Source organism: Hyperolius riggenbachi, chromosome 8 (assembly GCF_040937935.1).
Source record: "Hyperolius riggenbachi isolate aHypRig1 chromosome 8, aHypRig1.pri, whole genome shotgun sequence".
NCBI lineage: Eukaryota > Metazoa > Chordata > Amphibia > Anura > Hyperoliidae > Hyperolius > Hyperolius riggenbachi.
Genome location: NC_090653.1, coordinates 283,458,451 through 283,486,409, shown reverse-complemented (window position 1 = coordinate 283,486,409; position 27,959 = coordinate 283,458,451). Strand labels below are relative to the sequence as shown.

General features: G+C 46.0%; 1 protein-coding gene across 1 annotated transcript in view; it reads right to left on the bottom strand.

Annotated features, from left to right (window-relative positions):
• The window catches only part of LOC137528587 (uncharacterized), a 122,359-nt gene that overhangs the window by 70,398 nt on the left and 24,002 nt on the right, over nucleotides 1-27,959 (bottom strand). Inside the window, exon 4 of the mRNA XM_068249933.1 lies at nucleotides 26,922-26,972. Coding sequence (XP_068106034.1) covers nucleotides 26,922-26,972 — 51 coding nt within the window. The remainder of the gene's footprint in view (nucleotides 1-26,921; nucleotides 26,973-27,959) is intronic.

Sequence of the window (27,959 nt, the reverse complement as noted above, 5' to 3'; positions counted from 1 at the left end):
GAATTCACACTTAGCCAGATTCCGCTCTTGAAGTTTACTGTGTTATACCTTAGACCAGTTCTGGGGTGTTGAGACCAAGGACCTCACACCCAAGAATAGGATTACTGTGTCATTACTGTGTTATACCTTAGACCAGTTCCGGGGTGTTGAGACCAAGGACCTCACACCCAAGCTTAGGATTACCTTGTCATTGCTTGTTATACTTTAGACTAGTTCCAGCGTGTCGAGGCCAAGGACCTCACACCTCAGACTAGGACTGTGATTATTGATATTTGTTATGACCTCTGGCTCTGTCGACCTCTCTCTTGCTTTCTGATTCGATACCTCTGCCCATCTGTCTACTAGTTGCCAACCTTGCCTGTACCTGGCTACCGAATCAGTCTTCTGTCTCTGTACCTTATCTGCTAGTGTGTTGCTGACCTGGCCTGTCTGACCCTTCTGGCTGTCACTCATCCCCTGAGTGATCAGTCTGCCTGTACTACTGGTGACACTAATCCTTCAGGTGTCAATTAGCTGCGAGGGCTTTCTGCTCCTCAGGAAGTCCCTTCTGCAGTTCAGCCAGGGGTCTCTGCTCCATAGGAGTCCTCTGGCTGCAGTACAGTCTGATTCCCAATCCATCCGGGAATCCTTGGCTGCAGTACAGTCTGATTCCCATTCCATCAGGGTATCCTTGGCTGCAGTACAGTCTGTCTCTCCTACGCTCAGGAAGACAGCTGAAGTACAGCCAGTGGCCACCTGCACCTCAGGTGTCCACTGGCTGCAGTAGTGTCTGTATCTCCCGCTCCTCGGGAGATAACCTTTCTTACTGTTGCACCAAACACTCACATTACATTAGGTGTCTTGTGTCAAGCTATACTGTGATTCTGCAGATCACCATATAATCAGGTATAACATCGGTATTATTGGTGATACTGCAGATCACCAATAATCAGATACACTCTGTGTGCTGACACCAATCGTTACAGAGATACAATATCTATTAAAAGAGGTAATATAGCTTGCTTGGATCGCCAATACCATAGGGTGCAAATATCCCCTCAAGGGTTTGTTATATCAAGCAGTATGGTGCTTAAGAATCCACTTGTAACGGTTTGGTGTCGTAGCTCAGATATCTGATTATATAGTGATCTGCAGATTTACCAACAATGCAGACGCTATACCAGATTAGGTGTGATCTGCAGAATCACCAATAATATTTATTTATTTATTTATTTAAGTATTTATATAGCGCCGACATATTACGCAGCGCTGTACAGAGTATAATGTCTTGTCACTAACTGTCCCTCAGAGGGGCTCACAATCTAGTCCCTACCATAGTCATTTCTGTCTATGTATGTATCATGTAGTGCATGTATCATAGTCTGGGGCCAATTTAGGGGGAAGCTAATTAACGTATCAGTATGTTTTTGGAATGTGGGAGGAAACCGGAGTGCCCGGAGGAAACCCACACAGACACGGGGAGAACATACAAACTCCTTGCAGATGTTGACCTGGCTGGGATTCAAACCGGGAACCCAGCGTTGCAAGGCAAGAGCGCTAACCACTACGCCACCGTGCTGCCTAATAATACCAGTATAGCAGACAAAGAGCTGAGTGTGTAGTGATTTGGTGCAACCGTAACTTTAATAGTAAAATGAAACCTCACAGTGACAAACTGTATGAAGTTTAAGAAGGGGCTGGTGAGGTATATCAGTACACTGACCGTGCACTAGGGTACAAGCTCCAGCAAGCTGGAGAACAATACTGAAGAGGCTGAATCTCCCGAGGAGCGGGTGATTCAGAGTGTACTGCAGCCGAGTGAACCACTTCACCAGAGGAGCTGGTGGAGCTCACACCTCAACAGTGGCGAAGGCCCACCGGTGAGTAGAAAGGTCAGGCAGGCAAGGTTCGGCAACAGAGAGGTAAATATCGGTACAGAATCGTGAGGCAGGAAAGTAATCGGTAATCAGGCAGAGATTCAGCAACAGGAAGGTACGTATCGGTACAGAATCATGAGTCAAGAGAGTAATCGGTATTCAGGCAGGGGTTCAGCAACGAGAAGGCAGATAGGCAAAAGCACAGGAACAGAAAGCAGGATCAGAGTCAGAGTAATAGCCAAGAGTCATACACAGGAGATCAATATAAAGCAATATCCTAGTCTAGGTGTGAAGTTCTTGGCATCAACACCTCGGAACTAGTCTAACAAATAAACAGTAACAATATAGCAATATCCTAGACTAGGTGTGAAATCCTTAGCATCAACACCTTGGGATCTAGTCTAAGGTCTGAGCACTAACACGCAAGTATTCACGACAACAGACAAAGTGTGAATGAAGCCCGGAGGCTTAAGAAGCAGAGGAGACTTCACCGGCATGCCCCCCTCCATCAGCCAATCCAGGGCGCCGTGAGTCTCCTCTGACGTCAGCCGACCAGCAGGTCAGCTGACGCCTCTCTTCCTGGCATAAAGGTCCTGTCTCTGTGCGCACCTGCGCAAGACAGCGACCCTATGTGCCAAAGAAAGCCCCGTCCTCGGCGTCCTAACCGCCGGAGAGACGGGCAGGGACACGAGGGCAGCTGCGGCGGCGGGACCGTTCGCCGCAGCTGTCGCCACCCAGACCACCTCCACCCCCGGCGACCCAGATGCCGGGGAAACATGCAGAGACCTGAAGGCAGCTGCGGAGGTGGTGTCGCTCGCCGCAGCTGTCATTATAGTTGTTACACCACTGGTATAGAGTGCTACATTGTAATAATTATAAAAATAAAAACAATGCCAAACTTCTAGTCCACATCATATGTTAATATGTTAAACAAGGCTTAGTCCCACATAGCCTGCTTGGCAGTTGCTTCTTCATAAAAATACTCAAATTAGTTAAAGGGGTACTATGGTGAAAAATTGTAAAATTTTAAATATGAGCAAACATATACAGATAAGAAGTACGTTTTTTCCAGAGTAAAATGAGCCATAAATTACTTTTCTCTTATGTTGTTGTCACTTACAGTAGGTAGTAGAAACCTGAGAGAAGCGACAGGTTTTGGACTAGTTCATCTTTTCAAAGGGGATTCTCAGGGATTTATCTATTTCTAAAATCACTTAGTGAATGGCAGTTGCTCTGTCCAACTGCCAAAAAACTGTGTAGCAAGCAGGGAAGCTGGCCAGCATCATTGTTTAAATCCTTTTTAGGGAATCTATATATATATAAAATCGTGTGTGTGTGTGTGTGTGTGTGTGTGTGCGTGCGTGCGTGCGTGCGTGCGTGCGTGTGTGTGTGTGTCGCGATCACGCAAAAAACTCCTTGACCGATTTGAATGAAACTTGGTATACAGATCCCTTACTACCTGGGATGATAGGTTCTGGGCGTCTACGCGTCCCCCCTGCAAACCTGGGCGGAGCTACAAACAGCTAATCAGATTTCACCTATTCATGTCAATGGAAAAAATGTAAAAGGCTGCCATTCTCACAGTAATCAAGCCAGAGTCCCCACACTTGGCACAGTTCGTCACTTGGTGACCAAGGTTATAAATTCAGGAAAAGTGGGTGGAGCATAAAATGGCCAATCAAATTTCAGCCATTCATTTTCGATGGGAAAATGTAAACTGCAGCCATTTTTAGACTATTAATGGCAGGGTTTTCAAACTTTGCACGGTTGGTCACTGCCTGGGTGACTGGGATTCATATTCAGGAAAGTGGGTGGAGCCTACAACAGCCAATCAAAATTCACCTGTTGATTTTTTAAGGGGAATATTTAAACTGCTGCTATTCTTACACTGTTAATGGCAGATGCTTCAAACTTGCTACAGTCTGTCATTGGGTGACTGAAGCTCAAATTCACTAAAGGGGCGGAACCACAAACAGCCAATCAGATTTCTTTACTGGATAAACTGTTTCCATTCACACATTTTTGATGCCAGGAACCCGAAGGCTCACAAACTTGGTCATTGAGTGACTGCGTGTCAAGGTTAGAAAAAGTAGGCGGAGCTAAAAACAAATTTCACTAGGAAAATATAAACTGCAGCCATTCTTATGCTGTTAATGGCAGGGTTCTCACACTTTGCACAGTTGGTCACTGGGTGACTGGAATTAATATTCAAGACAGTGGGTGGAGCCTACAACAGCCAATCAAAATTCACCTATTGATTTTCAACGGGAAAATTTACATTGCTGCAATTCTTACACTGTTAAAGAGACTCTGAAGCGAGAATAAATCTCGCTTCAGAGCTCATAGTTAGCAGGGGCACTTGTGCCCCTGCTAAACCGCCGCAATAGCGCCGCTAAACGGGGGTCCCTTGACTCCCAAACCCCCCACTGCGACACTTGGTCGCAGACTTGGTCGCTCCTGGAGGCAGGGCTAACGGCTGCAGCCCTGCCTCCAGTCGCGTCTGTCAGCGGCGCATCGCCGCCTCTCCCCCACCCCTCTCAGTGAAGGAAGACTGAGAGGGGCGGGGGAGAGGCGGAGATACGCGCTGACAGACGCGCGTGGAGCAGGGCTGCGGCGGTTAGCGTGCCCCAACCAGGAAGCGCTCCCCTGCATTACTGAGGGGATTTGGGGGGACAGGGACCCTCGTTTAGCCGCGGGATAGCGGCGGTTTAGCAGGGGCACACGTGCCCCTGCTATCTATGAGGTCTGAAGCGAGATTTATTCTCGCTTCAGACTCTCTTTAATGGCAGAAGCCTCAAACCTGGTACAGTTGGTCATTGGGGGACTGGGTTCAAATTCTGGAAACAGCCAATCAGATTTGTTTAATTTCTAGTGGAATATACAAATGATTGATGCCAAGGACCCCAAAGCTCATAAACTTGGTCATTGAGTGACTGTGTGTCAAGGTCAGAAAAGTGGGCGGAGCCAATAACTAATTTTTTTTTTACATCGGAAAATATAAACTGCAACCATTCTTACACTGTTAATGGCAGGCTTCTTAAACTTCATACAGTTTGTCATTGAGTGAGTAGGATTAATATTCAGGAAAGTCGGCAGAGCTTACAACAGCCAATCAAAATTCACCTATTGATTTTCAAGGGGAATATTTGCCATTCTTACACTGTTAATGGCAGAGGCCTCAAATCTGGTACAGTCAGTCATTGGGTGACTGGGGTTCAAATTCTGAAAAGGGGGCAGGGCCACAAACAGTCAGATTTGTTTAATTTCAATGGTAAAATATAAATTATTGATGCCAAGGATCCCAAAGCTCATAAACTTGGTCATTGAGTGACTGTATGTCAAGGTTAGAAAAAGTGGGCGGAGCCAACAACTAAATTTTTTACATGGAAAAATATAAACTGCAACCATTCTTACACTGTTAATGGCAGGGTTCTCAAACGTGACACAGTTGGTCACTGGGTGACTGGAATTAATATTCAGTAAAGTGGGTGGAACCTACAACAGCTAATCAAATTTCACCTGTTGATTTTCAAGGGAAATGTTTACATTGCTGCTATTCTTACACTCTTCATTGAAGAGGCCTCAAACCTGGTACAGTCGGTCATTTGACTAGGGTTCACATTCTGAAAAGGGGGTGGAGCCACAAACAGCCAATCAGATTTGTTTAATTTCAGTAGGAAAATTTAAATTGTTGATGCTAAGGACCACAAAGCCAACAAACTTGGGTATACAGTGACTGTGTGTGTCAAGGTTTAAAAAAGTGGGCGGAGCTACATTTTTTACATGGGAAAATATATACTGCAGCCATTCTGTAAGTGGCAGGGTTCTTAAACTTGACACAGTTGGTCACTGGAAGACTAGAATTAGAATTCAGGAAAGTGGGTGGAGCTTACAACAGCCAATCAAAATTCACCTATTGATTTTCAAGGGGAATATTTAAATGGCTTCAATTCTTACACTGTTAATTGTAGAGTTCTCAAATCTGGTACAATTGGTTATAGGGTGACTGGGGTTCAAATTCTGAAGAGGGGGCAGGGCCACAAACAGCCAGATTTGTTTAATTTCTATGGGAAAATGCAAATTATTGATGCCAAGGAACCCAAAGCTCATAAACTTGGTCTCTGAGTGACTGTATGTCAATGTTAGAGACAGCGGGCAGAGCAAAAAAAAAGCCAACTTTTTACATGGGAAAATATAAACTGCAGCCATTCTTACACTGTTAATGACAGGGTTTTCAAACTTGACACAGTTGGCCACTGGGTGACTGGGATTAATATTCAGAAAACTGGGTGGAGCTACAACAGCCAATCAAAACTCATCTATTGATTTTTAAGGGGAATATTTAAACTGCTGCCATTCTTCCACTGTTAATGGCAGAGGCCTCAAACCTTCCCACAAACGATCATAAAGTGACTGGGATTCAAATTCAATAAAGGGGACGGAGCCACAAAGGGTCAATCACATCCCTTTGCTGGATAAACTGCTTCTATACACACCATTTTGATGCCAGGAACCTTAAAGCTCACAAACTTCATTGAGGACTGTGTGTCAAGGTCACAAAAAGTGGGCAGAGACAAATACAAATTTCACTGGGAAAATGTAAACTGCAGCCATTCTTACACTGTTAATGCCAGGATTCTCAAACTTGACACAGTTGACTACTTGGTGACTGAGATTAATATTCAGGAAAGTGGGTGGAGCCTACAAAAGCCAATCCAAATTCACCTATTGATTTTTAAAGGGAATATTTAAATTGCTGCCATTCTTGCACTGATAATGGCACAAGACTCAAACCTGGTACAGTTGGTAATTGGGTGAACGGGGTTCAAATTCAGAAACGGGGGTGGAGCCACAAACAGCCAATAAGAATTGGTTCATTTCAATGGGAAAATAAAATTATTGATGCCAAGGACCCCAAAGCTCACAAACTAGTCATTGAGTGTTTGTGTGTTAGGGTTAGAAAAAGTTGGCAGGGCCAATAGCAGCCAAATATATACCCGGGCAACGCCGGGTCATCAGCTAGTATCTTTATAAAGAATAAAAGCCTTTGCTGAGAATCCCCCATGAAGACATAGACTAGTCCAAAACCTGTCGCTTCTGTCAGATTTCTACTACCTGTAAGTGACGGCAACATAGGAGAAAAGTAATTTATGGCTCATTTTATTCTGGAAAAAAGTACTTCTTATTTGTATATGCTTGCACATATTTTAAATTTTACAATGTTTTCGCCATAGTGCCCGTTTAAAACCAAAATGCGCTCACCAGATCACATGGCCGGCCCAGTTAGATCAGCAGATATGTTTTTGGCCCTGCCAGCAGTCACCGTTCTTCTCAGCAATGTATCTTCAATGCTCATAACCAAAAAATAAAAGCACACAGCAATAGTGTAATACTGTATGGTAACTGCAATCAGCCTTCACAACACCAGTGCTCCCAGTACCCTTCGTGCACCCAGTGTGCTGTCACCCAGTATAATTAAGCCTCTCACCGGATCCAGCAGCGGACCCAGCACAGACCAAAAATCTGTACTTTCTTTACTCCTCAGTATGAGCTTCCAGCAAGTAAACAGCTTCTATAAACTCAAAAAACGCTCAACATGGTGTAATTCCGTCTTTATTCCATAAAATGTAAAAGCCGGTGCACTTACAATTTTGAAGAAACAAATACGCATACAATATAGTATCCACGTGTTGGTCAGCGTCTCCTCTGCTGTTAGGCTCCACCCTACTAGTTTCGTCACAGGTAACTCATCGGGGCATGGCGTATAACAGCTGGGAGACGCTATTTGTTCAAGCATTAGATCACTCGTGTGCCTGCTAGAGAGAGGAAAGGGACAGCTGCTGCAGACTTTTTCTCTTAGGGACAGATTAGTTAGGTTCTAGGCTGCTTTGCTTATTCCTGACTGATTAATATTGCTTTTAAAGCACCCAGCAACAGCTCTTTTCAGTGCTCAACCTGTACATTTTTTTTTTCTGACACTTTTGTTGCATGCACAGCCTTGCTAATTGATAGTGTGTGTGCCACTGCCAGCAGCCCAGCACATTCAGTGACTGACTGCCTGTGTGTGTGACAGGGAGCTGCACATTGTACTACCCAGTACTGCATATACCCCAGTACCTGTTGTGTTTACTTAACCCACCTCATCACTGCATATACCTAGCTTTGTGTTGAGTGAACCCAGCTCACTGCATCTAACTACCCAGTACCTGTTGTGTTTACTTAACCCACCTCATCACTGCATATACCTAGCGTTGTGTTGAGTGAACCCAGCTCACTGCATCTAAGTCTAACTACCTGTTGTGTTGAGTGAGAACCCACCTCACTGCATCTTAAGTACCTTTACTGTATACTGTTCAGTGAACCCAGCTCACTGCATCTAACTACCCAGTACCTGTTGTGTTTACTTAACCCACATCATCACTGCATATACCTAGCGTGGTGTTGAGTGAACCCAGCTCACTGCATCTAACTACCTGTTGTGTTGAGTGTGAACCCACCTGGCCACCTCACTGCATCTAACTACCTGTTGTGTTGAGTGAGAACCCACCTCACTGCATCTTAAGTACCTTTACTGTTGAGTGAACCCAGCTCACTGCATCTAACTACCTGTTGTGTTGAGTGTGAACCCACCTGGCCACCTCACTGCATCTAACTACCTGTTGTGTTGAGTGAGAACCCACCTCACTGCATCTTAAGTACCTTTACTGTTGAGTGAACCCAGCTCACTGCATCTAACTACCCAGTACCTGTTGTGTTTACTTAACCCACCTTATCACTGCATATACCTAGCGTGGTGTTGAGTGAACCCAGCTCACTGCATCTAACTACCTGTTGTGTTGAGTGTGAACCCACCTGGCCACCTCACTGCATCTAACTACCTGTTGTGTTGAGTGAGAACCCACCTCACTGCATCTTAAGTACCTTTACTGTTGAGTGAACCCAGCTCACTGCATCTAACTACCTGTTGTGTTGAGTGAGAACCCACCTCACTGCATATAGCTAGCATACCCCCGAGATGGACAAAATGGACAAACCAGGTAGAGGAAGAGGTAGAGGCAGACCCAGAGGAAGGCCACCAGGCACCGGCAGGTCTGTGGCTGTGCGAGGTGGTGTTGCTGTGATTTCATGCGGACCTGCCCCAAAATACAGTGCTCAGAAGAAGGCACGTGCCATCACTTCCCAAAATCGTGAGGAGGTGATTGAGTATTTAACACAGAACACCTCATCTCCCGCAGCCACCAGCGCTACAACAAGCACCACATCCGCTGCATTTGACACTTCGCAGGAGTTATTTGGTGGTGGTGGTGAAATCACTGATTCCCAGCCACTACTGCAACAACAACAAGAAGGCGCAGGTACACCACCTCATACGTCTGAGTTAGGTGGCGATAGTATGGACGTAACGTGTGTGGATGGGGATGATGGTGGACCACCTGAAGTTGGTGCACTTGAGGAGGTGTCTGAGGAAAGCGCAGCTGGCCAGGAGGATTATGATGACGATTATACGGATAGCACATATGTTCCCGGTAGAGGAGATGACCAGGGGGACAGTTCAGAGGAGGAGTCAGAGAGGAGTAGGAGGAGACGACTCCATGATAGAAGCAGAGGGAGCTCGTCCTCAGAAACAGCTGGGGGCAGTGTCCGGTGCCATGTATCGCCAGCTATGGCCAGGGAGCACACATGCCCTTTCAACGTCAGCTGCTGCTGATGCCACCGTAGCGCCATCAGCCCAGGGGGGCTCAGCGGTTTGGAAATTTTTTCACGTGTGTGTCTCAGATCGGAGCAAAGCCATCTGTTGTCTCTGCCAGCAAAAATTGAGCCGTGGAAAGGCCAACTGTCACATAGGGACAAGTGCTTTACGAAGGCACCTGGAGAGAAGGCACAAACAGCTATGGCAAGAACACCTGAGGAAAAGAAGCACCCCTCAAAAGACAAGCAGCGGAGAACAACCGTGGCAGCCGTCACAGGGGGCTTCTGCTGCTCCATGTTCCCATGGTATTGTTCGTGGCTGGGGGGGAGGAAGAATGGATACACTTTTAAACAATTTAAAAATACAACCATCTAAACTTTCAAACAATTTAAAAATACAACCATCTAAACTTTCAAACAATTTAAAAATACAACCATCTATCATTTTCAAAAAATTTAAAAAAAGGGCAAAAAAACTTGCCCTCCGTAAAACATTCTTGGCAAATGCTTTCGACTTGGTTTGTCTTCCGCTGGCTCAAGGGTCCATCTGACTACAGATGCCTGGTCTGCAAAGCACGGTCAGGGCAGCTACAGCATGGGTCTCAGCAGGCTCCCACTTCGGGCCGCAATCCAACCTTCATTCCCCGCGGTGACAATGGCAGACTTGCCCTCCATAACGGATTCCCGTTAAAGGATTTAAAGTTAATTCATTTCAAATACACAGCAGGGCCTCGAAAGTCCGCCTCCTGTATTGTTATTTTTGATCACTACCTCGGGGCGGGCGTGCATGCCTACCTGCTGCCCTCCTTGGATGTGTAGTGGTAGCCGTTTCTCAGGCTCCACACCGGATTCCATCTCTCATTTCCCGGCCATTACCCGGGGTCACAAATGACAGACTTGCCCGCCTCCATATGATTCTCGTGAAAGGAATGTGGTGTCATCTTTGCCCGCCATAACTGGTTCTCGTTAAAGGATTTAAAGTACATTCATTTCAAATACACAGCAGGGCCTCGAAAGTCCGCCTCCTGTATTGTTATTTTTGGTCACTACCTCGGGGCGGGCGTGCATGCCTACCTGCTGCCCTCCTTGGATGTGTGGTGGTAGCCGTTTCTCAGGCTCCACACTGGATTCCATCCCTCATTCCCCGGCCATTACCCGGGGTCACAAATGACAGACTTGCCCGCCTCCATATGATTCTCGTGAAAGGAATGTGGTGTCATCTTTGCCCGCCATAACTGGTTCTCGTTAAAGGATTTAAAGTACATTCATTTCAAATACACAGCAGGGCCTCGAAAGTCCTCCTCCTGTATTGTTATTTTTGGTCACTACCTCGGGGCGGGCGGGCGTGCATGCCTGCCCGCTGCCCTCCTTGGATGTGTAGTGGTAGCCGTTGCTCAGGCTCCACACCGGATTCAAACCTCTCATTCCCCGGCCATTACCCGGGGTCACAATGGCAGACTTGCCCGCCTCCACAGGATTCTCATTGTAGCGGTACTGAACAAGTACACAGCAAGTAGAAAATGTAATTTAAAAACAAAACGTAAGCTTTTTAACAATGCCATGGAAAGTTGAGAAGGAAGTCACACATTACCTGACATCACTGAGTGAGGAAGAGCAATCTCGCCATGTTGCGCAGTAGTCCAGCATGGCCGTCACTACACAAACAGCTGTTTGCGGTGCGTTACACAGTGAGTTTGGTGTGTCAGTGTGAAGCAGTACTCTAATTACACTCCCTGTTTGATGTATACACATGCAAGATGTTGTAAAGCACTTTATGCCTCCAATTTAGCATTCAATGTGATTTCTGCCCTTAAAACGCTGCTTTGCGTCACATCCAGATTTTTCACCGGGACTTTTGTCATGTATCCCACTCCGCCATGCCCCCCTCCAGGTGTTAGACCCCTTGAAACATCTTTTCCATCACTTTTGTGGCCAGCATAATTTTTTCTATTTTTCAAAGTTCGCCTCCCCATTGAAGTCTATTGCGGTTCGCGAATTTTTCCGCGAACCGAACCTTCTGCGGAAGTTCGCGAACCCGGTTCGCGAACCGAAAATCGGAGGTTCGCGACATCTCTATTGCTGATACTTATTGGTAAAAAGCACCCCTCAACAGCTCTTTTGAGAGCTAATGTTGTTCTTATGATCTATTTTTTTTTTAATTTGTGTGTGTCCCAAATACACAAATGTGACACTTGCATATACAGCCCTGTCAGTCAGTCGCAGCTGGTCCTTGGCCCCTTGATAATTCCTGCTGTGCCACTGCCAGGCCCAGCACATTCAGTGACTACCTGTTCATGGTACCTGTGTGTGTGACAGCTGCACATTTGTAATACCAATCACTGCATACCTGTTCAGTGCACCTACCTACATGACCCCACGTAGTGTTATATTATATACCAGTCACTACACCTGTTCACGGTACCTGTGTGTGTGACAGCTGCACATTTGTAATACCAATCACTGCATACCTGTTCAGTGCACCTACCTACATGACCCCACGCAGTGTTATATTATATACCCGTCACTGCACCTGTTCACGGTACCTGTGTGTGTGACAGCTGCAAATTGTATTGATACCAGTCGCGGCATACCTGTTCAGTTCACCTACGTGACCGCACACAGTGGTGCTGACGTGATTTTGTGCGGCCCTGGACCAAAGTACAGTGCTCAGAAGAAGGCACGTCCCATCAACTCCCAAGATTGTCAGGACGTGGTTGACTATTTAACACAGAACACCTCATCTTCCGCAGCCACCAGCGCTACTATAAGCACCACAATCGCTGCATTTGACACTTCGCAGGAGTTATTTGGTGGGGAATTAACTGATTCACAGCCATTATTGACAAAACAAGATGAAGGCACTAAGCAAGCTACACCACCTCACATGTCTGAGTAAGGCGACACTATGGACGTAACGTGTGAGGAGGAGGATGATGAAGTGCCTGGTGTTGGTGCAGTTTTGGAGGTGTCTGCCGGCGAAGCTGGGGAGGATGATTATGATGATGATGATGATGATGATACGGATGCCACGTGGGTTCCCAATAGAGGAGATGAACAGGGGGACAGTTCAGAGGGGGAGTCAGAGAGGAGTAGGAGGAGACGAGTTCCTGAAAGAAGCAGGGGGAGCTCGTTATCAGAAATAGCTGGTTGCAGTGTCCGGCGCCATGTATCACCACCTATGGACAGTCAGCCAACATGCCCTTCAACCTCAGCTGCTAACGTCACCATAGTGCCATCACCCCAGGGCTCAGCGGTGTGGAAATTTTTTGTGTGTGTCTGCCTCGGATGAGAGCAATGCCATCTGTTCTCTCTGACACCAAAAATTGCTACATTACTTACACAGCCTATTCGGTCAACCTGGTGACCGCTGGCAAGCAGGGAGTACGTGGCTGTGCAGCGGACCTAGTTTTGACACCTCCACGCCTTGCAGGCAGGCCTCCTGCCACCTCTTCTCCTTCTCCTCCTACTCCTCCTACTACATCCTCTTCGCAGTCCTCCTCCTCCTCCTTCTTGGCAGTGCAACACTACTGGTGCTGCAATCTCCTCTCCAGCTACACAGCCCCAGCTCCCCAGGGCCTATGCTGCATGCCAGGTACGACGGTGTCACGCCATCTTAGACATGTCTTGCCTCAAGGCGGAGAGTCACACTGGAGCAGCTCTCCTGGCTGCTCTTAACAAACAGGTGGATCACTGGCTGACTCCGCACCAACTGGAGATCGGCAACATGGTGTGTGACAACGGCAGCAATCTCATTTTGGCTTTGAATTTGGGAAAGTTGACACATGTACCCTGCATGGCACATGTGCTGAATCTAATAATTCAGAGATTTGTGTGTAAGTACCCAGGCTTACAGGAGGTCCTAAAGCAGTCTAGGAAGGTGTGTGGGCATTTCAGGCGGTCTTACACGGCCATGGCACGCTTGGCCGATATTCAGCGGAGAAACAACTTGCCGGTGAGGTACTTGATTTGCGATAGCCCGACTTGCTTGAATTCAACGCTCCTGATGTTTGACCGCCGGCTACAACAGGAGAAAGTCGTCAACTAGTATCTCTACAACTACCGTGAAAGGACATGCTCTGAGGAGATGGGGATGTTCTGGCCGAAGTACTGGACACTCATGCAAAATGCCTGCAGGCTCATGCGGCCGTTTGAGGAGGTGACAAACATGGTGAGTCGCAGTGAAGGCGCCATCAGTGGTGGATCAAGCTGTGGAGGGGCGTGAACAGGAACAGTTAACAGGAGGAAGAATTGTGGGATCAATTATCAGCAGAACCAGATGTTTCCTCAACATCTGCAGCAGCATAGAGGGGGAGGAGGAAGAAGAGTCGTATGGGGAAGTGGAGACAGATGATGAGGAAGGTGGGGTTTTTTTTTTGAGGAGGAGGTGGAAGAACAACTGCAGCAAGCGTCGCAGGGGACTTGTGCTGCTCAACGTTCCCGTGGTATTCTTCGTGGCTGGGGGGAGGAGGAGAACTTACCTGACATCACTGAAGAAGAGCAAGAGGAGATGGATAGTACGTCTGCATCCAAATTTGTGCAGATGGTGTCTTTCATGCTGTCCAGCCTGTTGAGTGAACCCCGTATAAAAAAACTCAAGGGAAATGAGCTGTACTGGGTGGCAACGCTACTAGACCCTCGGTATAAGCACAAAGTGGCGGAGATGTTACCAACTCACCTGAAGGCAGAAAGGATGCAGCACTCGCAGAACAAGCTGACATCTATGCTTTACAGTGCTTTTTAAGGGTGATGTCACAGCATAACGGAATAAAGGTACCACTGCCAGTAATCCTTCTCCCATGTCCATGCAGGCAAGGACAGGATGCTCCAGCGATCTCATTAGTCCAACGCCTCGCCTTAGCCCTTCAGGATCCACTCTCCGACCAACGCCTGGACCGGCAGGTAGCCGACTACCTGGCCTTAAGTCTGGATGTAGACACTATGAGCAGCGATGAGCCCCTGGACTACTGGGTGCGCAGGCTTGACCTGTGACCAGAGCTGTCACAATTTGCCATCCAACTTCTGTCTTGCCCTGCCTCAAGCGTCCTGTCAGAAAGGACCTTCAGCGCAGCTGGAGGTATTGTCACTGAGAAGAGAAGTCGCCTAGGTCAAAAAAGTGTTCAGTACCTCACCTTTATCAAAATGAATGAGGCATGGATCCCGGAGGGCTGCTGCCCGCCTGAAGACTAAGTCAGTCCCCACACACAGCATCTCTGCCTGCACGCCATGTGACTGCCTGCCCCAAGCAAGACTAAGTCGCTCCCCACACAGCATCTCTGCCTGCAGGCCACTTGACTGCCTTCTCCACCACCACCAACAGGGTCCAGGACTCCAGGTGGATTCCTGAATTTTTAAGGCCGCTGCTAGCAGCGGCTGCTATAATAATTTTTCTGGTGTGTGTACATGCCTGCCTAATTTTTCTGCCTGCAGTGCAGCTGCAACAACAAAACAAAAGGCAAGTGCATGTGTCAATTCCCTTTCGTGATCGTAGCATAGCTCTCAACTGTCCCTTTTTCGGAGGGACAGTCCCTTTTTGGGAGCCCTGTCACTCTGTCCCTCTTTCACCCTCATTTGTCCCTCTTTCAGGACTTTGTCCCTCTTTCTATGTAAATATACATATTTTTATACTAAAAATGTGTTTGATTGACTCTAAACTTTAGTCCCAACCTTTAAATTGATATATTACTAATTTTAAAATGTTACTATAAAGGAAAACGAAACAGGATAGAAAGGACCAATGTGGTTTGAATTATAAAACAACATATTTTTCTTATGAAATCTTTATGGTATGCGTGACTATAGGCGTGGTGAGGGCGTGACCAGGGGTGTGGCAGGGGCGTGGCTTAAGTGCCCCCTTTTTCTCATCTCAAAAAGTTGGGAGGTATGTCGTTACCTTGTGGTGAAGGGGCTTGCGTATCACAATGAAGCAATGACCGCCGGCTATATGAGTCAGAGGGGGACACAACTAAGATAATAAGGTCGTTGCTTCATTGTGGACACACCAAATTTGATCAGCTGGACAGTCACTGTTGTTCTGTCATTGAGCTACCTCAGCCCGGCGACCATATAGGCTTGAAAACCGCTATCGCCTGCACTCTCGCCATGGCGCGCACCAGTCCAGCATGGCCGTCACTGCGCAAACAGCTGTTTGCGGTGCATTACACAGTGAGCTTGGTCTGTCAGTGTGAAGCAGTACTCTAATTACACTCCCTGATTGATGTATACACATGCAAGATGTTTTAAAGCACTTTAGGCCTCCAGTTTAGCATGCAATGTGATTTCGGCCCTTAAAACGCTGCTGTGCGTCAAATCCGGGTTTTTCCCCGGGACTTTTGGTGTGTATCCCACTCCGCCATGCCCCCCTCCAGGTGTTAGACCAATTGAAACATCTTTTCCATCACTTTTGTGGCCAGCATAAATGTTTCTAGTTTTCAAAGTTTGCCTCCCCATTGAAGTCTACTACGGTTCGCGAAAGTTCATGTGCACCGAACTTTTGCGGAATTTCACGTTCGAGGTTCGCGAACCTAAAATCAGAGGTTCAAGCCATCTCTACCCGGGACTACATGTCCCATAAGTCTCCGTCTTACCTCACTTCCTCCACCGCAAGTCCCATAAACTTCAATACTTATATTAAGATCTAACATGCAGACGCCTGGGGGGTATTCCCACACTATTAATCCTCTTATATAAAAACCCGTGTGTCTCTGCGTCCCAAAGTGTGTGTGGGTGAGTGTCCGTGCTTTGCGTAACTGCGCATGTGCAGGGACACAGAGACACGGAGGGGAGTGACTGCGGCTTGCAGGGGAGGACAAGGTGAGGGGCGGGCAGGCGTGTTTGCAGCGGCACGTGAGCAGCGGACGTGTGCACGCAGGTGGGGGCTTGTGCGGCGACAGACCTAGAGCACGTTTTGAAACAGGCTCAGTTCAGCTAGTAAACTTATAAAATTCTCTGAAAAATGGCTCCTGGGATGCAATTCAAGTAACTTATACTGGCAACATGGGCTTCTGCAATAAAAAATAACTTTTATTACACATATTAAAACATCTCATAATATTATTAAAATCCCTGTAAGGGAAAATGAGCAATGTCCTCAGTGCGCACTGTTAATCTATATGGTGTTATACACCGTTGACTTTGTCTGTGGCCTACAGTCTCAAAAGAAAAATCGTGGCAAAAATATATATATTGTATTGTTATTGTGGCAGTTTTATGCAAAAATATCTCTGCGTGTACACAATTACAAGCCATCCACTTCAATAGATCCGGAATACAATCATAAAGCAAAGCCATGATTCTTGATATAAATCGAGTCACGTAGGTAAGTCATTAAATCCTTGCAATCAGAACTACTGCATCACACCTGAACAATATTCATGCAGCTTGCCTCAAGGTAAATAAATGAACGATCTCACCCATCAGCTTCCACTGTTCCAGTGATAGTTCATCAAGCCGGGTGTCTGCTTTACAGGAACAGGTGACGTCTCACCCTTGTATTGTTGCATACACTTGTATTGAGGTCCCACTGGGAAAGGAAGTCCTTGTACTCCACCCCGCTACTCACTTCACGTTGCCGGGGATTGGGCGGTTGAAGTAGAGGTCAAGGCGCGCATCTGCGAGGTTAATTGCGCAGTAGCATCTACCCAGGGCCGGCGCTACCATAGAGGCAAAGGAGGCAATTGCCCCAGGGCCCCAGAGCCTGTAGGGGCCCCCACTGGCTACAAGAGGATAAAAAATTCAAAAAGACCTTATAGTTTTTGAGAAAATCAATTTTAAAGTTTCAAAGGAAAAAAAATACACATTTAAACCCCCCCCCCATTGTTGCTAAAACCGGCCCTGCATCCACCGGTTTTGCCGGTCATGCCAGCTTTCTCAAGATACCGCGATAGGCTGAAAGAACGCAGCTTGGTATTAGAACAATCCTTATGTCACTCATTTCCGGTTACATTCTACTTACATATACTTATTGTCTGTGTGTCTAGGCGCCATCTTGGTGAAGCCCATGTAGAGCAATGCATTAGACGTTTGGACTGACTCAATTCAAATGAAAGTTTTAAAATCAGAAGACATTGAATCACATATTAAACTTTAGCAGAGCCCATGTTTTTTACTAAACTATTCCTACTAATTTATCTCATCTTTTCATTTAGTAAAGCGAAAACCCTGTTTATACAATCTCATCTATGGAACACCATCTATTGTATGAACTGGGTAATACAATGTGGAAAACCCACATATATATTTAGACAAGACAAATAACATTTATATTGCGCTTTTCTCCTGGCAGACTCAAAGCGCCAGAGCTGCAGCCACTAGGGCGCGCTCTATAGCCTGTATCAGTGTTAGGGAGACTTGCCTAAGATCTCCTACTGAATAGGTGCTGGCTTACTGAACAGGCAGAGCCAAGATTCGAACCCAGGTCTCCTGTGTCAGAGGCAGAGCCCTTAACCATTACACCACCTGGTGATGGTGACCAACACAACTGTAAACATTCCTAAAAAAACTTATAAAATTAAAATTGTAACACTAATAAAATCCTTCCCAGATTATGTAAAACCGAGTGGGCAGAGACATAAGCAGATACCTACAGAGCTATCCAATAATAACTACTGTTTAGTCTACTATCTCCCTCTTGTGGCCATTCAAAAAACTGCCACATTAGATACCAACTTTTCCTCCATCCCAGAATAAACATGGGCTCATAGACCTACGTCCACATACCATATCAATCTTTCTTAATCATCAGAAATATAGCAATTAATGTAAATGTCCACATTTAAACCATTAGGTACCAGCGTTTTTTAACTCGTAAATCCACTAGGTCTCCATCTTTGATATCTCTCTGACCTTATGGAAACCCCTCCATCTAGTAGTGACCTTCTGTATCTCACAAAAGTACATCATAGATGGATCATTACAGTGTTTCTCTGCAAAATGCCGCGACAGAGTATTCCCCTTAAATCCATTACTAATATTATTTATGTGCTCCCCTGTTCGCGTTTTGAATGCCCTTTTTGGGCATTGGAAGAGCAAGGAACGGTAAGAGAAGAACAAATTTTGCTTATTCTACAGCTTTTAGATTTTTCTCTTTCATACAATTACTTTTATATGGAGGCGAGTTCTACCTGCAAATTGAATTGTAGGCTGTGCCATGGGAGCGAAATATGCTCCCAGTGTGGCAAACATTTTTATGGCTCAGTGGGAAAGAGACTTCCATCAAGCAGTGGCAAATGGTATTACGATCACCAAGTGGATATTATATATCAGTAAGGTTAGTTTTAGGTGTAGGGGTAGGAGATATAGAGCTTGATTCACAAAGCGGTGCTAACCTACTTAGCACGTCTAAAGTCTTTAGATGCGCTAACCAGGGTGCTAAGTAGGTTAGCACCGGAAATTTCTCAATCAGATCGCGCGCTAACTTTGCGCGCGCAAAGTTTTATGCGCGCAAAGTCTTATGCGCGCTAAGTCCCATAGGCTTTAATGGGCACTTCGCGCGGAGCGCCCTGTGCTCTGTGCAGTACACGCGTACAATTTTATGCGCATAAAGTTTTGCGCGCGTAAAGTTTTATGCGCGAAAAGCTTGTTTAGTCGTGCTAGGGGGGTTTTCACAGGCGTGCTAACAGTTAGCACCGCTTTGTGAATCAAGCCCATAGTGTTAGGTGTAGGAGCAGGAATGGTAGTGTTAGATGTAGGGCTAGTGTTAGGTGTAAGGGTAGGAAGGTTAGGAGGGATAGTGTTAGGTGTAGGAGCAGGAATGGTAGTGTTAGATTTAGGGGTAGTGTTAGGTGTAAGGGTAGGAAGGTTAGTGTTAGGTATAGGGGTAGTAGGTATGGTATTAAGTGTAGGGGTAGGAGGGATAGTGTTAGTTGGAGTGGTAGGAGGAATAGTGTTAAGTGTAGGAGCAGGAATGGTAGTGTTAGGTGTAGGGGTATAAAGTGTAGGGTTAGGTGTAGGGATTGGAAGGGTATTGTTTGGTGTAGGGGTAGATAAGGTAGTGGTAGGGGTAGGAAGGATAGTGTTTGGTGTAGAGGTAGAAAGGTTAGTGTTAGGTTTAGGGGTAGGATGGGTACTGTTAGGTGTAGGGGTAGGAAGGTCAACGTTAGGTGTAGCACACATGGAAAATTGCCCTACTGCCCTCGAGGATGCTACTACTAGAACATTTTGTGTCCAAATAGCTAACTGGCATTTATAACATTTGCAAAATGGAGGAGTGGGTGTGGTTGCTGGAGCGATGCATGATGGTTACTGGCTGGTGGCACTTTGGCACAACATACAAAAATTGCAGTGTTGGTAACATTTATGGAAAGCCAAGCCTGACCAGGATAGGGTGGAAGACTGCCATGATGGAGTCTGCAGGCCGGGGAGGGGAGGACAGGGGGGGGGGGGGGGCGCTGGGTATTTGGGAAGGTTTATGAAATGTTAGGTTAGTGGATATTTTAGACCCTGGTTGGTTAGGGGTTAAAGTTTGGGACCAACTAGAGGTAGTAAAAAAGGTGGTTGGATTGGAGCATAGAATGAGAAGGGTTGGTTAGAATATATATATAGGAGGGGTAGTCCCTAGGGAATTCAAACACAGGGCTGAGGCAGCGGCGAGACAGGCTTTAGCCTCAGGGCGCAGTGTAGGAGGGGGCACACAGCTCATTCAGCTATCATTCCCCTTTTGTGTGTGAAGCAGAGAGAAATAAGAAGAGGGGATATAAGGCAATCACTGCAAGCCAAATAATTAGAGATTAAGGTGTTGGGGGGGGGGAGCTCTGGGTCACCTCTTAGTTTAATAACAATCAGTGTGTGACGGCTGGGGTGGGAGGGATGGAGGGGCGCACTTTGGTGTTTCAGCCCTGGGTGCTGCAGGACCTTGTCCTGGCTAAGTTCAAACATGAGGGGAGTTGCGGATTTGGTACATCTTCTTACCTCTCAGCAATGACTGATAAACAACCTCTTCTGGCCAAGATCCAGGTGGTGGTGGCATCCGCTGATGAGGCCCAGTGGCAGCAGGAGACGGAGTACTTGGGCTCCTTGTCCTTGGATACTCTCACTATGGAGTGTAGGCTGCCAGAGGATAAAGTTCATGGAGTGTTGGCTGCTGTAGAGCAGCTGGGAAACTTCAGAAGACTCCTCTTAGGCAATTGTAAGCCCTGCTCAGTAAATACAATTTTGAGCTATGACTAAGGAGCCATAAGTTTGCTCCGATATGCATGAGCTGTATTGCTGTTTGTCCACAATTGCCTCAATAAAAATTGGACTTTTATCCTGAGATTGGTGCAGCAGAATTCTTATCTAGTAAATAATATTTTGCTTGCAGGATTATGCCGATAAGTTGTGATTTTTGCCATCAGTTTGAAACTGCAATCACAGATATTGCAAAACTGCATCAGGCTCTCTTGACCAAAGATCATTAAGATGATGGAGTTCAACGGACGCTCACTATGGATGGACAATAATAACAGGGAGAATTATAATTTGGATTCGTTCAATGACGCTTCCTGGTCTTGTGGCTATGGGGCCTTTTTTGGGGTTGTTGGAGCGCATCTCATTGGCCTAGAGAGAGAGAATCTGCTTTAATTGGGACAACACTGGGTGGTGACTGCCATGAGCACCTTATACACGACTTTAGCTCCTGTCATGTGCTTGCTCAGATACAGTACGTTGTATTAGCTTGTTTACCATTGAAAGTCTTTGTTTTTGCAGTACACTTACTGGGTGCTTTGAGCGCGATTGCTGATTCTCTTCTCTATGATTCCAGTGGGACAGATTTTGGATGGTAGCACCAGGAGCAGTGCACACAAGGGTCTCATATCCCGGGTTTCTGTGGAAGATTCCTTTCCAATTTCCATTTGTCAGCCAGCTGATGAGGAACTCAGTCAGTCTCCAAAAACACGTGGTCCTCCTATTTGGCTACCTGGAATCAGTGGATTGCACTGGAGTCTCTGGTGGGAAGTTTTGAGGCAGGAGCCAAACTTTTAACCCTGCTGTTATATTGCATTGGGTGCAATCAGGCTGTGGGAGTATCAGATTCCACAATTAGTAGGAAATTAGCAGGGCTTGTCTTTTTGGTTCAAGGTGTTGGCCTTGGAAGACGTGACAAATTCCTTTGCAGTTTTACTAGCAATGCGTGGTTATTGTAAAAGCATCAGGGTTGCTGACTCCCGCCAACCAGTCACTCTGCAGCTACTCGGATTTCAGAGCTTGTCAGTTGCAAGAAATTAGCACCAGCAGGCATTGTGTTTTGGGATTTTTCCTTACATGGTAGGTCCTTTGACCTTCAAAGACCAATCAGAGCAGTGTGGGCCACCTCATCTATCTTTTTGCTGTGGCAACTCTGCTTTATGACCCCGTCCTCTGGGCTAGGGGTTTCCTTTGTATACGGTATGATAGGTACCCATTTTGTTATGCCACTGATGGTTACTCCATGTCTAAAAACGAGTTTGTGGCAGTCTTTTTTTTTCGTATTAAAAAGCTTTATTGAGCAGATCAACAAATATACAAAGCTTTTGAAAGTAGAACAAATAAAACAAATGGTATTAACATACCAACTGAACATCAAGAAAATATGGGGGAGCATCTGAAGCACATAGCATAGATAGTTGGGCCGTCCGGCCTGGGAAATGGGGTACCTGGTACCTCCTTCTGAGATCCCAGGGGTCAGTCCGTCCTATCTGTTCTTGATATAAGATTATATTGCTCCCTCTAACACATACATAAAACAAAAAAAAAGAACAACATACATAAAAACAAACAAAAAGGGAAAGAACGAGCTATCAAGATACATTCCTGCATAAGGTATCTGGTTACAAGAGTCCTAAATAATTCCAATCCTGTACATCATACTATAATGAATGAATACATATGTCCAAGGGAAGTTAAGAACTCCTATATGTTTTCCAGGATTCCCAAATGAGATCAAATCTTGTCATATTCTCAATGCTATAAAAATAAACCCGATCCATTATCATCATTAGGTCTAGACGTTGGGTAACTAGTGATAACTCTAGATCTGTGTTTTTTTGTGGCAGTCTTTTGCAGTGTTTAATGGGGCTAGGGCTCAGCTCACAGGCATATGTTTAATGCTTCCTATTCTTTTTATATAGGAGCAGCAGCCGAGGACTACCAGTTTATGTAGGGTGACTTGGTCAAGAGGATTGGTAGATGGGAATTGTCTAGGTTTGACTCCTATATACATACTCACTTTACTTAGTTTTCTGTCTCAACCCCTTTTCTGCTATTTGCTAACCTCCTTGTGTTGACTGGTGTCAGGCCCCTTCCTTATGTTTTCTGATTTTGTCTTTCAGAGGATCCTGTCTGCCTGGTTTGGATTTTGGGATATTCCTATGTGGCAAGAGAGCTGACTTGAGGCCTGAAGGTCATCAATTTGGATTTCATTGCTCTGAGGCTTGCATCAGATGGACTAATATCCATTGTAATTTGTTAGGTGCACATGAGGTTTGCTGGGCTTCCTGACATTGTAGTGATAGATGTGGGAGGAAACTATTTGGCAGCAAGGTCCACTAGGAAAATTATTTAGGACATCAAATTTGTCTCGTTACGGATTGTTTCCAGGTCTTGTGTTGGTGTGGCCGGACATAATGGCATGCTTGACTTGGTGTTTGGTGTACTCAGTGCTCAGGATAAAATAGGCCTGTATTAAATGCAACAAAGATGTTAGCAGGTTCTTTGTCAGGCTTGGTGGTGTAGCGATTAGACATTTTGAGTTAGAAGAGTACAAAGGGAGTGATGACATTAATCTGAATGCAGGTGGCTTTGATATGTGGTCCTTGGGTCTTCAAGATGGGATCCAGAGGGCTCTTTGCTTCTGGTCTTGACTAAACAAATTGGGCAAGCGCCATCAGCTACATAATTATAAGGGTATAATAACTCATAGAGTGTCCAGAAGGAACATGAACCATTAACGTAAGAAACAAAAAGCCAAAAGAAGGTTCCCTAGAAAACCGAACCACTCAAGCAATAAACTCAAAAAATCATCTTTATTAACTACAAAAATCACAATAAAATAAATTAAAAACACAGTGTAAAGGAGTATGCACAATGAATATGACCAATATATCCAATGTCAATCAAATAACAAATATTCAATGGTACTGGCTTATATAATATAAGGCCCTATATGCCAAAAAACAGTAAGTCAATGGTCCAAAATGGTGAAAAAAAGTTAATAAAAATAGGGTCTAGTAGCATTGCCACCCAGTACAGGTCATTCCCCTTGAGTTTTTTTATACGGGGATCCCTCAACAGGCTGGACAGCATGAAAGACGCCATCTGCACACAGTTGGATGCCGACGTACTAGCCATCTCGTCTTGCTCTTCCTCAGTGATATCAGGTAAGTTCTCCTCCTCCCCCCAGCCAAAATCCACCACTCTACGCACGGCACGCTCCAGGAAGAAAGCATATGGGATCAAGTCGCTGATGGCGCCTTCACTGCGACTAACCAGGTTTGTCACCTCTTCAAACGGACGCATGTGAAAGGTATGCACTGACTTGAAGGAATACTTAAGTCTAGAAAAAAAAATGACATTTACTCACCTGGGGCATCCCTCAGCCCCCCGAAGCTGGATGGTGCCCTCGCAGCCCCGCTCCGATCGTCCTGTCCCAGCCGCCGACAGGCTGGGAACGCGGCTGATTTTCCGCGTTCCCAGCCGCTATAGCAGCATAGAGAGTGATAGCAGCGGCTGGGAACGCGGAAAATCAGCCGCGTTCCCAGCCTGTCGGCGGCTGTCGCCGAACCAGAAGTAGCCGCCGGCGGGGACAGGACGATCGGAGCGGGGCTGCGAGGGCACCATCCAGCTTCGGGGGGCTGAGGGATGCCCCAGGTGAGTAAATGTCATTTTTTTTCTAGACTTAAAGGGAACCTTAACTGAGAGTGATATGGATGTTTCCTGTTAAACAATACCAGTTGCCTGGCAGTCCAGCTGATCTCTGTCTGTGGCTGCAATAGTGGCTGAATCACACCCTGAAACAAGCATGCAGCTAATCCAGTCTGACTTCAGTCAGAGCACCTGATCTGCATGCTTGTTCTGGGGCTGTGGCTAAAAGTATTAGAGACACAGGATCAGCAGGCGATTCAGGCAACTGGTATTATTTTAAAAGGAAAAATCCATATCCTTCTCAGTTTAGGTTCCCTTTAAGTATTCCTTTAACTAATACGATGTGCGGTCACACAGGTGCAGTGAAAAGGTTGTAGTGACTGCTGGTATAACAATGTGCGGTCACACAGGTACAGTGAAAAGGTTGCAGTGACTGCTGGTATAACAATGTGCGGTCACACAGGTGCAGTGAACAGGTTGCAGTGACTGCTGGAATAACAATGTGCGGTCACACAGGTGCAGTGAACAGGTTGCAGTGACTGCTGGTATAACAATGTGCGGTCACACAGGTGCAGTGAAAATGGATGCACTGACTGCTGGTATATAAAACAACGTGCAGTCACACAGATGCAGTGAAATGTATGCAGTGACTGCTATATAAAACAGCTTGCTCTCACACGGATGCAGTGAAAGGTATGCAGTGACTGGTATTATAATACAATGTGCAGCAGTCACACTAGGCACTGAATGTGCTGGGCCTGGCAGAGTGTAGCAATTAGCAAGGGCCAGCTGTGACAGACAGGGCTGTAAATGCAGTGTCAGTGGGCCACCCAAAAAACAGAACATTAGCTCTCAAAAGAGCCGTTTTGGGGTGCTTTTCATCAACAAATATCAGCAAGGAGCAAGCTAACAGACCTCCTCCTAACTATCGCTTTCCCTATCTCTGCAATGTCTCTCTAATCCCTTCTCTCACTAATACAGCAGCACACAGAGTGAGAACATGGCCGACGCAGCTGCCTTATATAAGGGGGGGCTCCAGGAGGGAGTGCAGCCTGATTGGCTGCCATGTGCCTGCTGACTGTGATGCAGAGGGTCAAAGTTTAGCCCAATGATGTAGTATAGGGGGTGGGTCGAACCCGCATAAAGTTCACGGTTCGCAGCGAATGCGAACCCCCGATGTTCGCGCAAATAAGTTTGCCGGCGAACCGTTCGCGACATCTCTAATTGCAGCCAGAAATGAGTATAGTCAAAACATTTCACCAGCGCTATTTTAATATAAACATAATCTTGTACAGGGAGCATTTTGTAACTAGGTAACAGAGGCGCCAGGTAGAGTAAAATAAATTAAAGTCGTTAAAAAGAGGGAAGTGGGTGGACTCACCTCCCTTCTGGAAAAAATGGCCGGACCACGGGCAAGTTACTTACAGTTTAAAGTAACATTTATTAACTACTCCAAACATACAACGCGTTTCATGGGTAATAGTCCCGCTTCTTCAGGCAAACGATTTTTGGAGGGTGCACTGTCAGGTCAAAAGGTGGGCATAGCATAGACAGAGGCGCTCTACCTGGTTCATGACCTGACAGTGCACCCTCCAAAAATCGTTTGCCTGAAGAAGCGGGACTGTTACCCGTGAAATGCGTTGTACGTTTGGAGTTGTTAATAAATGTTTCTTTAAACTGTAAGTAACTTACCCGTGGTCCGGCCATTTCTTCCAGAAGGGACTTCCCCCTTTTTAATGATTTTAATTAATTTTATTCTACCTGGTGCCTCTGTTACCTTGTTACAAAATTATCTAGTCCACCCTTGATGGAGGGGTGTATCCCCACTTTTTCCTATCTACAGAGAGAGACTACTTAGACCTGAGCAGGGTCAGGTTATAATTCTCCCCGCCTGCTCGGCCAGTGGTTGCCTTGGTGGCAACCCATCCTTGTGAGTATAACTTCTACCTTCTTTACATCATATTCCATCACATTAACATACTGCACCATATCATGCTCTCGGTTTCCCTTTCTTCAAGTTGTACAGGGAACAAACAGCTTTCTGCAGAAAATGACATTAAGGGTTACTCTAACCAGCAATCTAACTCTGATTAAAAAATAACTCTGCTTATAATCACATCCCTACACATCACATAATGACATCCCTCTTGGTGCGTAATACTAACTGATTCCCTCAGATGGTACCTAACACTGAAGCTGCCCTGGTGGATGGCTAAATGTAACACCCCCACACTTAACCCTAGGTAGCCAACTAACCTTACCACCCACACGGCTAACTGTAGGTACTTGCCTAATCTTAAACCACTCCAACCCTAAAGACGCTCCTCCCACTCCGCCCATTAATAACTCAACTATAACTAACCAGCCTCACCCGCTTTTTTATCTGGCGGGACTTGTGCCCAAATTTACACTGTTAGCCAAGTTTTTAATGGGTGCCTATGGCGGTACCCAAATGTGATAGCGGGTATCACACTCACATTTACATGAACCATCAACAACACCCCCATCATGTCGGGTAAAGCTCCTGAAGATAATCCCATATCAGTGTCTCTCAATACTCACACATTTCCTCCAGTAATGTACTTCTTTTTGATCTTGCCCGTTCCCTTAAATCTGTAATGGAAAAAAAGAAAACCATCTTTTAAACAAAATGATGGAAAATCCACAGCAATATCAGCAATAACAATCTACCGCTTCCAGCTTTCCCTTCTTGGAAACCAGTCTCAACCTTCTGTCTTAAGGTGCCCATACATTAGAACGATTATGGGCAGATTCGACCAAGAGACAAATTTATCTCTAATCAAATTTGCCTATATACTACAGGCCGATTCCCGTCCAATTTCAGCATGAAATCATCAGGGAATCGGCTGAGCCGCCGCATCCACCCCGCCGCTGCCGCCGCAATGTATAAGTGTATGTAGTGTAGTGCATTTATACATTACCTGTCCTGTAGCAGCTCACCAGGTCCATCCGTCCATCTTGCCGGATAACAGCTGCATACATGCTAGCAGTGCATAGCGTCTGACGTCAGACGCTATGCGCCTTAGTGACGTCAGACATATCGCCGCCAGCGTGTATGCGGAACCTGGCGAGATGGTCGGAAATCGCGTGGAGGCTGACACCGAACAGGTAATGTGTAAATGCACTACACTACATACATTTATACATTACGGCGGCAGCGGCGGGGGTTTTATCATCTCGTCACTTGTTCGCTATTCGGCCGCCGTACCGCCGCGCACCTGACCATCCAACTTCGGCTGAAATTTTTAAGCATGTGCGATCGACCGTGCGGCCAATTTCTGTCCCGAAATTGGTCGCTTTGTCGGTCGGGCAAGCACTTGGCAGCACCAATTTTCATCCAATTCGATTATAATATTAAAATTGGATGATCGATTGGTTGGTTGGTCGGCTATTATATGGCCTCCTTTACTTACACTTTTCAGGTCCAATATACATATCTGTATAAATAAGTACTGTGTTCAAATTCTTATAAAAAGCCTATCTATGATATATTTGCATTTACCTCCCATTCCCCAGACTTCTAATCCAGCCCAGTCTATCAACTCTGAGGTTGTCCCTATGGCGTAGATGACAAACTCT